Here is a 12,958-nt window from a genome sequence, read left to right as displayed (position 1 = left end):
GAGACAAGATAAGGTCTTTTGACAGAACAATAATTAGGCCTGCATTGTCACATAGATCTTTTTTTCTTTCTAATTTTTGTCATCCACATTGAAGTTACATTTTTACATTGACAACCTCTTGAAGTTATTTGAGCTTTGGAGGCATCAAAATGTATTATGCATTGTTCATCCCTATCCATTTTGGATCTATTGAAAAGGATTATGAACTTTCCATATCCACATATAAAGACACTCTTCTTTATGAAGCTTTCCACATTTAATTCATCAACACTTGATTAACTTGAGACCTTTATTCTTTATTTTATTTAATTTTTTTCTAGAATTTAGTTAATTTGTCTCAAATAATTAAATTATCCAAAAATTCAAGCTAACAGTAGATACCTTATCTCTCAAGGGCGAAGCTAGAATCGAACTATAGGTGGGGCGGCGAACAATTTTATAAATATTAATTTTAATGTATCTATTTAAGGAAAAATTAAAAGAAAGAGGTATTTTTGAAGGAAAAAATTTGAGAGGGGCTAATAATACAAAAATTCATACCTAACTAATATGTTTTTATAAAAATAGTTCAAGGATTTTTTTGTAATCATGGGCAAGCGCTGATTCCGCCCATGTCCCGAACATATTTTTGCTTGCGAATGTCTATTAAACTGGATATTAAACTCTGTAGATCACTAAGATTTCCTCAAATTACAGAAAGGTCACTAAAAACACTTTTGTTACAAAATAGTCATTGAACTATAACTTTTATTACAAAGGGGTTCAGCCATTTAAAACGTTGCGTTTTAAGCAAAAATGCAACATTTTTGCTTACGTGGCAAGCCAAATTTACAAAAAGGAACATAGTTCAATGACCTTTTTGTAATAAGAGGTATTATCTAGTGACATTTTTGTAATTCACGAAAAGTTTAGTGTTGTTTTTGTAACAACATAAACATTTTCGTAGTAAAAAGTATAGTTCAATGATCATTTTGTAACAAAATTTTTTTTAGTGATCTTTATGTAATTTGAGTAAAGTCTAATGATCTATAGAGTTTGATATCCCTATTAAACTTGAAGAGTGAATAAATATTTTAACCCTCATTTGAGCTTAAACCAAGTGTTTTGTACAAAAGATGTGATGCAGAAAAGATTCATGCATGCTGTATTATTATGTCTCTCTCTTATTAACATTTTATGATCTGCTTTAATTGGAAAGCTAGAAATAGAAGAGTTTTCGAGTATGAAATCCAGGAGATTGAGAGTCTTGTTTTTAGTTGCATTTGCAGATCGGTAGTTTTCTATAGACTTTTTAATAGCGTTTTTTTTATTCGGGAACTAACATTTTTGAAATTTTAAATTGCTTTACGGACATTCATTAGTTCGCTGTATTTTGTTTCTTTACCTCCCACTACGTACTTCGTTGTGCTTAATAATACTACCGATAATTTATATATATATATAAACATTTTATGCCTCTCAAATATATTTTCTATCTTCAAAACTATAAATTAAACACCAACTCTCTTGGGTCCATCAAGAAATAAAGAAAGGAAAAGCTGCAGAAAGTTTATTTTAATGTTGAAGTTCATCTGATGAGGATATGCATATATATTTTATTATCTCTCTCTCTCTATATATAATATATAATAGAAATTGAAAAGTTCCGAGTCATTATTAAAAAATGAGTGTTGTAAATTGAAAAGCTCTCTTTTGGAACACAATATGGGACTATACTTCCCATCTGAAGGAGCCTCCAACAATGATCTCCATCCACCAACTTCTTGGTTGTTTGCAATGCAAGGATGCATGGCATTTGGAGAAGCGGATAATAGCTTACCTATTAAAGAAACTCGTAGTGATCCGGTTAATCTTGACGATCAAAATCCGACTGCAGAAAAGATATGTCGAGATTTGTATCGAACAAGTGACTTCTTTCATCCAATACTGCAGAAATCAGCGAATGAATTAGCTACGTTTAATCATGAAAACCGAGAGGTATGTTATTTCGATTATGTGAAGAATTGATATGTATCCATAAATGTCCATTTCAAATCTCATATATATCCTTGTTTCTTGAGAGTTCAATTGATTTAGTGTTTAATTCATAAACTTATTATATTATTGCAGCTTGGTTATCACTCATTCAGTATAGAATTTACAAAACCAACTTCAAGGAAGCCTTCATATTCTTGCTTAGGTGCAACAGTAGCGTGTAAAACACGCATCAGATGGACTCATGATCTTCACAAAAGATTTGTCGAATGCGTGAATCGACTTGGGGGAGCTGAAAGTAAGTCGTGACTCAATAATAGTCATATGAAGCAATGAATATGATGGGTTATTAATTCCATAAAAAGTCATGAGTTTTACACGGAGTTTCATTTTAATCACGACTTTTAAAAGTTGCCATATAAAAACATGGCCTTTCATTTTTTTTCCAAATATATCATTTCAATGTATTTTTGTTGATTAAGTTCTTCATTAAACCATTAATGAAAAACGCAAAGTATAAATTGACACCAAATATTATTGTCTTTCGGTTAGAGTATGTAGGATTAGTAATTTTTAATCGGAAAAACTACACCGAATTTTATTTTAATGGATTTGAAACAAAATGAAACGTCGTGCCTTTATATGCCAACTTTTAAAGATCGTGACTAAAATGAAACTTCGTGTAAAGGTCGTGAATTTTTATGGAATTAACCCGAATATGATTGATGATTAATTAGAGTACTTTTGTGTGTAGAGGCTACTCCAAAGTTGATTCTTAAGTTGATGGGTGTTGAAGGATTAACAATCTTCCATATCAAAAGTCACTTGCAGGTATTACTGATCATCATATATTCATATACATGTAGTTGATGATAACATTTAATTCTTTTTACAGAAATATCGCATTGCTAGATATACGCCGGAATCAACACAAGGTATATTCCTTTCCTACTTATTTTCTTTTTTCCCTTACATTATATTCATTTTCTTTGTTTTCTTTTCATCAATGAATCTAACTGCATTGCTTCAATTGCATAATTCCGGGTATGAATAAACTCATTGGTCTATTGAAATAGAAGCGCAATATATATTTAGGACGAATGTACTTATGATATCAAAACCTGAACCTCAATCATGATTCAGATATTATATTAGATCCAAGAGAAAGAGTTGAATAGTTGCTAATTAAGACTCTTGCGGATAATTTCGAGAAGATAAAGAAGAGTTTATTTCATAATTAAAAAATCATGACCTTTACACAAAAAAAATCATGAAAAATCATGATTTTTACACAAAATTTCATTTTAATCACGATCTTTAAAAGTTGGCATTTAAAGGCACGACCCTTCATTTTGTTTCAAATCTATCACCAAAGTAAAATTTAGTTTGATTTTTTTGACTAAAAATTACTAATTCTACATGCTCTAACTAAAAAAATAATAATATTTGGTATTAATTTATAATTTAGACCTTTCATCAATGGTTTAATGAAGAATTTAGTCAACAAAAATACACCGAAATGATAGATTTGGAAAAAAAAATAAAAGGTCATGGTTTTATATAGCAATACTTAAAGGTCGCGATTAAAATAAATATAAAGGTAGTGTTTTTTTTATGAAAATAACCCAAAAAATTATTATATTTTTTAAAATATTATTAAAAAATAATTAAATAAAATAATTTTAAAAAATAAATAAATAATTATTTCGAAATACACGAGTAAACTGCGGAAAGTAATAATTTGTCCTTTTTATTTATAAGTTAAATATAATATGCATAGATATATAAGAATAATTTGAACTGGTTAAGATGAAGTTAAGTGTTGAAAAACATGAGGATTAAAGAGGCTCATGTGGGAGACGGTGGCTGAACTATCGGGTGATCGATGAATTAAATAATAATTTACAATGAATAGTTTTTACAATTTAATTAAAAAAAATAATTTATTTTTCTTAAGTTTAAAAAATAAAATAAAAATCGTTAATCCGTCGATAAATTAGCGTTAATCCATCGCTAATCTGATTTAGAGACGGAAATCCCGCTTTTAGCGACGAATTTTTTTATCGCTAAACGGAGAATTTCTCACAATATATCTCGTTTTCTAAGTGTTTTTGCCTTTGTTGCATGTTTCTTAAGGTCTCCATGAAGATTGAAGAATGAATGTGTGAAATATGGTGAAAGTGATGGAGAATGAGTGAAACATAGACTAAAATTCTTTAGAATCAAAAGGAAAAATGTTAGAATAGTTGTAAATCATTTGATTATGCATATGAGGTATCTATAGGGTTGAAAAAGGAGGACAACAGTCAAAAAAATATATTTTTGACCATTAAATGACATAAAACGGCTATAAACGGGTATTGTTTCTAAAAAACTGCACTATTCGCGCCCGCTAACTAAGGTTCGCAACCTCATAGTTTTGAAATTTAATTTTTTAAAGGTCACTTGGTTCGCGGCCACAAACCAAGAAGTATATGTTTCTGCTAGTTTTTTGAATAATTCGTGGTTGCGAAAACAAGTTAAAGGGCGTAAACGTTGGTGGTTTTTTTTTAATAAATTCGAGTTCTTTAAAACCGAAATGCATACAAACTCTGATATCAAATAAAAGAACAATAATTGATATCAAATGATAAACAATTGATCATAATTCATTTGATTTTAGATACAACATAAAAGCTCCATTAAATTAACATGCTTAATCCAACACAAAAATCGCATAAGCATGGTGATACGACTAAACACGGAATATTAAGCATGTTGTATTTAAAAAACTAGATTGTTTGATGGGGTTGGGTTCTTAAAAAAACTTGATCGCACTAGTGCTATCATACTTAAGAGGGACATGATCAAACAACAATTTCATAGTCTTTGAAGGATTTTCTTTTCGAAAGCACTTTGGTGCAACAACTACCACTGGCTAAATATTCGGCTTCGGCCGTGGATAAGGCAACCAACATTTGTTTTTTACTATGCTAAGTAACAAGACAATTGGCTAGGAATTGACAAGTACCTGAAGTACTCTTTTGATCAATCACACTATCAACATAGCCTATATTCAAATAAGATACAAAGTCAAAGGAATTTCTCTTAGGGTACCAAATACCTAAGTGTTGTGTGCCCATTATGTATTAGAAAATCCTTTTGACAATGGAGCTCTTAGGGCGAAACGTAAAAACGAGCACATGTTATGGTGAATGTCCTATAGAAATCATTATATATATATATATATCAGTCCCCACATTCACATGTATCCTAAAAATAAAAAATGACGCGTCTGACGCATTAACGCGTCTTACACACAAAGGACACATGTTACATTTTTATTGTCACATGTCTTTACAACTTTTAAATACCAGATGGATATAAGGTGTAAATAAATGTCCTTATTAGCTATATGATTTAAACCGAAAATTAGCATTAATGAAAGAAATACGGTCACTCAACATATATTTGTAATTAATGAATTATTTGTGTAATTTTTTCCAAATAAACACTAAAAATAATTTATACCAAACCATCTAAACAAAATTGATTTGGTTAGTTAGTGTTTTGGATGAATTAAAATTTTACTCATAAATATTTAATATGAAAATTTTCTTATGTCAAACAAAAAAAATTTGAACTCATAAGTATTTAATCACAATAAAAATACTTGAGACTTTTAATGAAATGTTTTTAGAAGAAAAGCTATTTATGAAGATTAAATTATCTTTTTATTCATTTCCCAATAAGAACAGGTGTCCTCGTGGTGTTCTCATTCATTTGTTTGTATTGTATCATGTTACATACATTTTAAAAGAGAAAATGACATTTCTATATTAACCACTCATCAACATGTATTTGGTTTTCAGGAAAATGTGACCCAAATGTTACAAATCTAATATCAAGTGCTCATCCAAAAACGTAACGCATGTTATATGTCCTAACTCACTCTTGAAGGTATCATAATAATATTTCATATTTTTGAATAATGATAAACCTTTTTTTTTGCTCTGCAGCGGCTTTCAGATAGTAGAAACACTCAAACTGCAGCTTGACGTCCAAAGGCGGATCTACGAACAATTGGAGGTTATAGCATTCTTCTTTTGTTTTCGGTAGATTATTTGACTTTTACCCAACAAAAAACAAACTCATCGCTATTCAATCGTACGAATTGAACCATTTAATTGGAATTTCCGGGGACAGTTTAAGTGTTTTAAATTTAAGGATAATAAATACTAAACGTATCCAAACTTTCGCTATATTTCATTTTGGTTAACGAACTTTGTTTTTTCATTTTTTTTACTAAAATTTAAATTTGTTCAATTGAGGTTTTTAGGTGTCAAAAATATGATGTGGCAACTGAATTTTGTAACCAAATTAAAGAACAAAATAAGTTTGGTATCCAAATTGAAAAGAAATTAGAGTTTGATAACCAAATGAAAAAGAAATTAAAGTTTAATAGCCAAAATGAAAAAAAAAACATTGTTTGTTAACCAAAATGAAATATAGTGAAAGTTTGTGTATTCCTCGTGTCTATTATTCAAAATTTATAGTGAATTTAAAACTTGGGAAAATTTGCAAAAAAAATCCCAACGTTTATGCTAGAAATAATTATACCCTTTAACTCGAACTCGGTCCAATCTAGCTTTTAAACTTTTTAAAATGGTACTAATGAACCATTTTTATTACTCTATTACATCTTTTCCTAAAACGTGCAATTCATTTACAATATTATGAGAATAAAGTATGACTATCCGTCAAATATCCATACGGCAAAGGACGAACAACCATAAAATAAAAAGAAAAGTCCTAACTATCCACTAGGGATATGAAATTTTTGACTGATAGAAAGACGGTAAAATAGTTTTTTAAAAATCGTCCTGACAAACAACCGTCTATGATGATATAATTTGAGTGTTTTATTGTATTTCAGATACAAAGAAATTTACAGTTGAGAATCGAAGAACAAGGGAAACAGCTGAAGCAGATGTTAGAGCAGCAACTAAATACAGACAACACTGTCATTCTCTTCCAAGAAAATGAGCCTAAATAGAAAGAATACATATATAAGCATACATCACAATGATCTTATTCATGTTTAAAATTAATAGAATCATGCTTTTTACTCTACACTCTGACACATTAAATCTTTCTCTTTCGACTTAGAAGTGCTAATAATTAAATTATGTCAAGTGATGTATGACTGAACTATTTGGGAATTTACTATGTACCTTACAATTACACTCATCATACGATATTTGAAGAACTCTACTATTACACTTATCTTGAGGCTATCGATGAATGAAACGTCAAGATGCCGATTGTAAAAGCTCAATGAATGAAACGTCTAGATTTCCTGTCTGTGTAAGTTGTTTGGCAGGACCAACGGTTAAAGATGAGTTAGGATAACATAAGGTAACTACAAAAACCCTTTCTTTCAATTTGTTTACCACTGCTCTATACTCTGGAACTTTGTATATTCCATTGCTCATTATCTGCATCATTTACTATATAATCATCTATATTCAAACTTCTTAATTTTCTATATCAGTAGATTATGTTGCACGAAAACTCGTCGAATCTTATGTTTAATTGTTTCTGAAACTACAAAACTTCATTTTATTCATAGTATATTCTTATAAAAATGTCAATTTGTCATTTTCTGTTTGAGCGTTTCAGTTTCTATGCAATTTAACAAATAAATAAAGATACATACCTGTATAATCTAGCCAAAATTTACAACAATGGCGCCATCAATTTGCTCGACATAAACCCATTGACCATCTTTTAGAACCCGTAATCCTGGTACCTTTTTTGCAATAAAGTAACAGAGTAATATCAGACATATCTGCATAAGGCATAATTTCAATAACTTTATTAGGTTGAGGACAAGGTGGATGAAAATTAAGCCTCAAATCAAAATTGCCTTCTTGATAATCCTGATAAAATCTGTGATACTCATCCATAAGCTCAAGCATCATGGCCATGAATTTTATTATTGAAACTGCAATCCCCCTAATTTATCTTTTGTTAATTGTCTATTTGTCTCTTTGAACATCAAGTTTTTTTATTGTCAAGTACAAACACTCATTTCATACTAATTGTATTTCATCTAGATAGTTTTGAGTCACAATGTTAATTTTTGTTAAATTTCATTTATTATGTCAACTACTGATTCTTCCTACTTCCGTACATGAATGCACAAAATAGTAGTTGGACCTATTATAAGGTATGGCCATCGCATAATGGGGTATATAGATAACTGTAATGCTTTGAATTTATCACTGCTCGAGCTGCTTTGTATGGGCATCATTTTGGGATTAGGTGTGGATGTAGACAGGCTTAAGTTCTTTCATGTTTGTGATGATGAACATGTCAGTTTAACTAGGCTCCGAAATGAAACAGATCTCAAGATGTCACTCAGTGTGGATGCTGAAAAAAAGATAAAAGTTCATGCTACTATTGAAGTGGGTGTGAATTTTTTAGAGGGCAGTGACGTTGGTGAGGATCAGGTAGATGCCCCTCATGCCAATGCCCTTGATGCTAATGCTTCTGATGATAATGCTCTTGATGCCAATGCTGGTGTGGGTGAGTGTGGGAGTGAAGTTGTAGATGTTGAGACAATCAATCTGAGGGTAGACATTTAGAAGATCTGACTACAGTGATGACCATAGTATGTCTAATGATTGTGATGTGAAAGAAGAGGATATTGAAGCTGCTGACAGAAAAACTAATGGAAATACTGTGGGTGAAGCTAATGCAAATACTAGAGATGGTGATTCCTTCATTGCAGACTCTGAGGAGCTCTAGAAGGTGATTCTGATGTTGAGTTAGAGACACCTAAGTACTTTGAGTTCAATAGGGAGAACATGGATGACCCTGAATTTAGAGTAGGGATGAAATTTAGAGATTTTTACCAATTTAAGGAAGCTGTCAGAAACTATATGATTAAGAATAGGTATGTAATGAAGTTTAGGAATAATGACAATTTAACATGCAAAGCTTATTACCAAAAAGGATGTCCCTTTAAGTTATGGCCATCTAAGATGAACAAGGACAACCTGACTATCCAGATTAAAACTGGGTGCTTAAAGCATGAATGGACTAGGGATCATAACATTAGGAATGTGAATCCCAAGTGGATTGCACAGCCATATTTGGAGCAATTCAGAGCTAATCCAAATTGGGGTTTAAGTGGGGCGTAATGCAGGCTATAAAATCCAATCAGAAAGCTAGTATAGGAAGAGTAGCAGCTCTTAGGGCCAAAGATTTAGCTCTCCATAAGCTAAATGGGGATGAGGTTGAACAATTGAAAATGTTGATGGGCTAGAGGCCTGAACTAATTACGACACATCCTAATTCAACTATAATGTACAAAAGGTGTGAGGGTGTGTTCGAGGAAATGTACGTGTGTTTGAGACTTCTTAGGGATGTATTTATTGAAAGTCGTAGGAGAGTCATATCGATTGATGGATGCTAGCTCAAAGGGTTGTATGGAGGACAGCTACTTACGGCAGTAAGGAGTGATGTAAATGATTGCACGTACCTGATAGCATGGTATGTAGTTGATTGGGAGACCAAGGAAAATCGGCGGTGCCTATCTACAATACCATGAATAGTGCTTTATGAAAGATAAACAAAAGGTAATTAGTAAACTTACACTATTTGTACTATGTTTGACATGATAACACTATTTAATGCATTGAATTCATGCTGTTTTTGTAATGACTTTTGATTCTTTCAATAGGGACGTATACATGCTATTTAGACCTTGTTTCCTCATGATGACTATAAGTTATTGTTAGTGATATGCACTAGGTCAATCATGTTTGACCATGTATTAGGTTTATCGTTTTGTTATTTATTGATTGGCAGTTTTTATCATTTTATATTATGATTAAAATATTTGAATGGTTAATTCTTTCTAAGGTCATCAAGTATGTGACTTGATAGTAGAACCCTTAGGTTTTATAAAAGAATTGTATTCCATCTATCCCTAGTCTTAATAGTACATTAAGACTAGTATGTTGTTAACTGATGATCACTACTAGAAAACTGCTTAATCGCGACGGATTTTAGCGACGGATTTTAAATCCGTCGCTAAAATGAAGATTACCGACGGATTTAGCGACGGATTTTATATCCGTCGCTAAATCCTACTAAAAATTGGCGGGATTCATCCCGCCAAAAAAAAATGCACTTTTAGCGACGGATTTTAGAATCCGTCGCTAAAAGTATATCAATTAGCGACAGATAGTTTAATCCGTCGCTAATGTCTAAATTTTAGCGACGGATTAAATTATCCATCGCTAAAAGTCCTATTTTATTAAAAAAATATTAATTAACAAAAAAATATTTAATAATTAACAATATTTATTTATTAAAAATAAGTAATTATTAAAAATAATTAACTATTAAAAATTAATTAATTAATTGTTTTTATTTAAAATAATTATTTATTAATTATTTATTTAAAAAATAATTTGTATGAAAAATAATTATTTTATAATGCGGGAGTATATAAATTACGAGTGTAAATATTTCCTCATTTTAGTTATATTTAAATATAATATACATACATATGTAATAAGAGTTTGAGTTGGTTAAGATGGAGCTGCGCGCGGGGGAACTCCAAAGTTAAAGAGCTTTGGATGGGAGCAATTCAATGATGGGTGACCTACTGGGAAGTTAGGTCGATTGCGAGGATTGTTGGTGGGTGACAGTGTGTGGTCTATCGCGGGTGAGTGGGTTACGGTGGGCTATTGATTAAATAAAATTTCATTTTACAATTTTAATTAAAATCCGTCGCTAAATTCCGTCGCTAATTTTTTTTAAATCCGTCGCTAATTTTTTTTTCTGTCGGTAAAAGATTTTGCGACCAGAAATCCACCGACGGACTGAGTCCGTCGGTAATCCGTCGCTAATATCAATTAGCGACGGATTTTAGGCATTTAGCGACGGAAAAATCCGTCGCTAAATGCCTGATTTCTAGTAGTGGATTGTGTTTTACTAATTATGTATATGAGATATAAAGTCAAATCATAGGTGCTATTTAAGAAATAAGGCACTGGATGACCCACCTTGAGAATACTACATAGATAACTGTCATAAGTAATTCTCATTACATTTCTATTAGTATAATCCTTTGACCTTGAAATCATCATGGATTTCTACATAACTATTTCATGTTTTGATACAGTCTTACATTATCTTTAACGGGATAGTGGAATAGATTGTCATTGTATATGAAAGTAACTATGTGAGAAATGTGAGTAACTGAGAAGGAATTTGTCCCTTATTTATTTGAGTAAGATATCTATGGGCCCCTTGAAGAAAATAGACTGAAGGAAATGCATGGCCATGCTAAAAGAATTGATAAAGAGTTATCATTTTCAGTCTACTTAGAATCAGGAAACTAATGATTTAATATTATAAGGATGACAGAACTATGTCTTATATTCAATCAGGATATCGAGTGAGAAAGGGATGAAAATATTATTATAAATGGTTAAATCAGATTATCGATATTCGTATAACTTGGGTAGTCATAATGTCTTGCTAGAGGCCATTTATGACTTGTGGGCTAAAATAAGGATTTCGGGCCTACTGCCAACGTTATATGAACCTACTGGGTCGCACACTAAGAACAGGCCCAAAACAGTTATGGGTTGTACAAGCCCAATGAAATTAAGTGATTAATAGATTATATATATATACATATATATATATATTAATTGAAATTCGAAATTTAAGGATAAGTGTTTTCCTTAAGGTATTATCTTTTGAAGATAATAATTATAATAATCAATACATATGTGTAATTATCATAAAGAGTTTTTGATAGACATGAACTCAAAAGAGTTATCAAAAACATAGTGTTTGCATATGATTGCAAAACACATTTTTGAGTAAACCCTAGATGTCCTATTTTTCTATAAAAACTCTTAAGGCTAGGGTTTTGAGTTATGTGTTTTTCGAAATAAGCACAAGACACAATCACTAAATTCGAAATTGCTTTGTGAAGTAATAGTGCTAGCACACAAGCACTAGTTTTGGCTAAGGTCTGTTCGTGTATATACTCGTAAAGTACGCATTCTTTTGAAGGCGTTTCTGATTCAAGGCCAGGTATCACCAAAGTGAACCACCTCCTTCCTTCCTACATTGCTGTTTGAATTCGACATACAAGTAAGTATTAATTCTTTTGGTTATCTATTTATTTGAATTACATGGATCTTGGTTTGGGTATTAGATAAAATGTTTGAAATTCCGCTGCGTTATGAACCTAAAAAACCCAACAGTTATGTATTATACATGTTTTATGAAATTTATAGGAAAAGATACAAGGTTAAAGCCCTTAAGGACCATCTTTGGGCATGAGCTAGGGCTCCGTATACTGCGGGTTTTGAAAAGTGTATGGCGGACGTACCAACATCTCCACGGGGTGCCTATATTTATCTAAAGGGGAAGTAAAGGCCAGTGGACAAGGTCTTGTTTGGATACCCATTTAAAGTGTTATATATTATTTAACAACTTGTATGAGAGTTTTAATCATGTCGTTCTATAAGCTAACTAAAGGGATTATCACTAGGAATGAAATGATTAGGACTAAGTTAATGGTGAAAATTCACAAAAGAAGGGATGTCATGCTTAGGTTGGATGATATTTATTTCCCTAAGAATTTGAAACAAACTAGAAAAAGGAAGGCAAATGAGTTGGTACTATAGGGATGAGTGGTTAGGAGGGAAAACTTATCAAGTAATTGCGTTTGATGGTCAGTTTGTGATTGACAAAGGGCAGCTGTAATACCCCATATGTTTTTGTTGCGTTCGTCTTGCGTTGACCTTCTCTAGGTGGAAATCGTGATTGGAATTATCATTGAAAACGATCCGAGATCGTTCTTGATTATCCTAAGTATTTCAGTCGAGCTTTATGTCGGAGAATTTGTATTCCTTTGTTTGATTTCACCTAAAAAGGGCGTTATCGTTTTATATTAATTTGAGGT

General features: G+C 31.5%; 2 protein-coding genes across 2 annotated transcripts; one reads left to right on the top strand and one right to left on the bottom strand.

Annotated features, from left to right (window-relative positions):
- Window positions 1-1,704: 1,704 nt before the first annotated feature.
- On the top strand, window positions 1,705-7,194 carry LOC126659745 (myb family transcription factor PHL5-like). The gene is made up of 6 exons (XM_056104127.1): window positions 1,705-1,977; window positions 2,110-2,272; window positions 2,729-2,805; window positions 2,870-3,018; window positions 5,958-6,042; window positions 6,890-7,194. The coding sequence occupies exons 1-6, from the start codon at window positions 1,705-1,707 to the stop codon at window positions 7,007-7,009; spliced, it is 867 nt and encodes a 288-aa protein (XP_055960102.1). The 3' UTR covers window positions 7,010-7,194.
- A 71-nt stretch (window positions 7,195-7,265) lies between these two features.
- On the bottom strand, window positions 7,266-7,943 carry LOC126661688 (protein SRG1-like). The gene is made up of 3 exons (XM_050355548.1): window positions 7,830-7,943; window positions 7,697-7,765; window positions 7,266-7,451 (listed from the first exon to the last, which is right to left on the bottom strand). The coding sequence occupies exons 1-3, from the start codon at window positions 7,941-7,943 to the stop codon at window positions 7,266-7,268; spliced, it is 369 nt and encodes a 122-aa protein (XP_050211505.1).
- Between the last annotated feature and the right edge of the window lie 5,015 nt (window positions 7,944-12,958).

The sequence above is a fragment of the Mercurialis annua genome, linkage group LG8 (genome assembly GCF_937616625.2).
Source record: "Mercurialis annua linkage group LG8, ddMerAnnu1.2, whole genome shotgun sequence".
Taxonomy (NCBI): Eukaryota; Viridiplantae; Streptophyta; class Magnoliopsida; order Malpighiales; family Euphorbiaceae; genus Mercurialis; species Mercurialis annua.
Note: the sequence above shows the minus strand (reverse complement) of the source record. Positions and strands in the feature narration are given on the sequence as shown.

Bases quoted from the DNA above. Each gene is read 5' to 3' on its own strand.
- LOC126659745 (XM_056104127.1), top strand. From the start codon at position 1,705: ATGGGACTATACTTCCCATCTGAAGGAGCCTCCAACAATGATCTCCAT. The intron at 3,019-5,957 runs GTATGAATAAAC...TGATAAACCTTT, and splicing joins CTTCAATTGCATAATTCCGG to TTTTTTGCTCTGCAGCGGCT. The intron at 6,043-6,889 runs GTTATAGCATTC...ATTGTATTTCAG, and splicing joins GGATCTACGAACAATTGGAG to ATACAAAGAAATTTACAGTT.
- LOC126661688 (XM_050355548.1), bottom strand. From the start codon at position 7,943: ATGGCCATGATGCTTGAGCTTATGGATGAGTATCACAGATTTTATCAG. The intron at 7,766-7,829 runs GTTATTGAAATT...ATTGCAAAAAAG, and splicing joins CTTGTCCTCAACCTAATAAA to GTACCAGGATTACGGGTTCT. The intron at 7,452-7,696 runs GTAAATTTTGGC...TAAATGATGCAG, and splicing joins AAATTGATGGCGCCATTGTT to ATAATGAGCAATGGAATATA.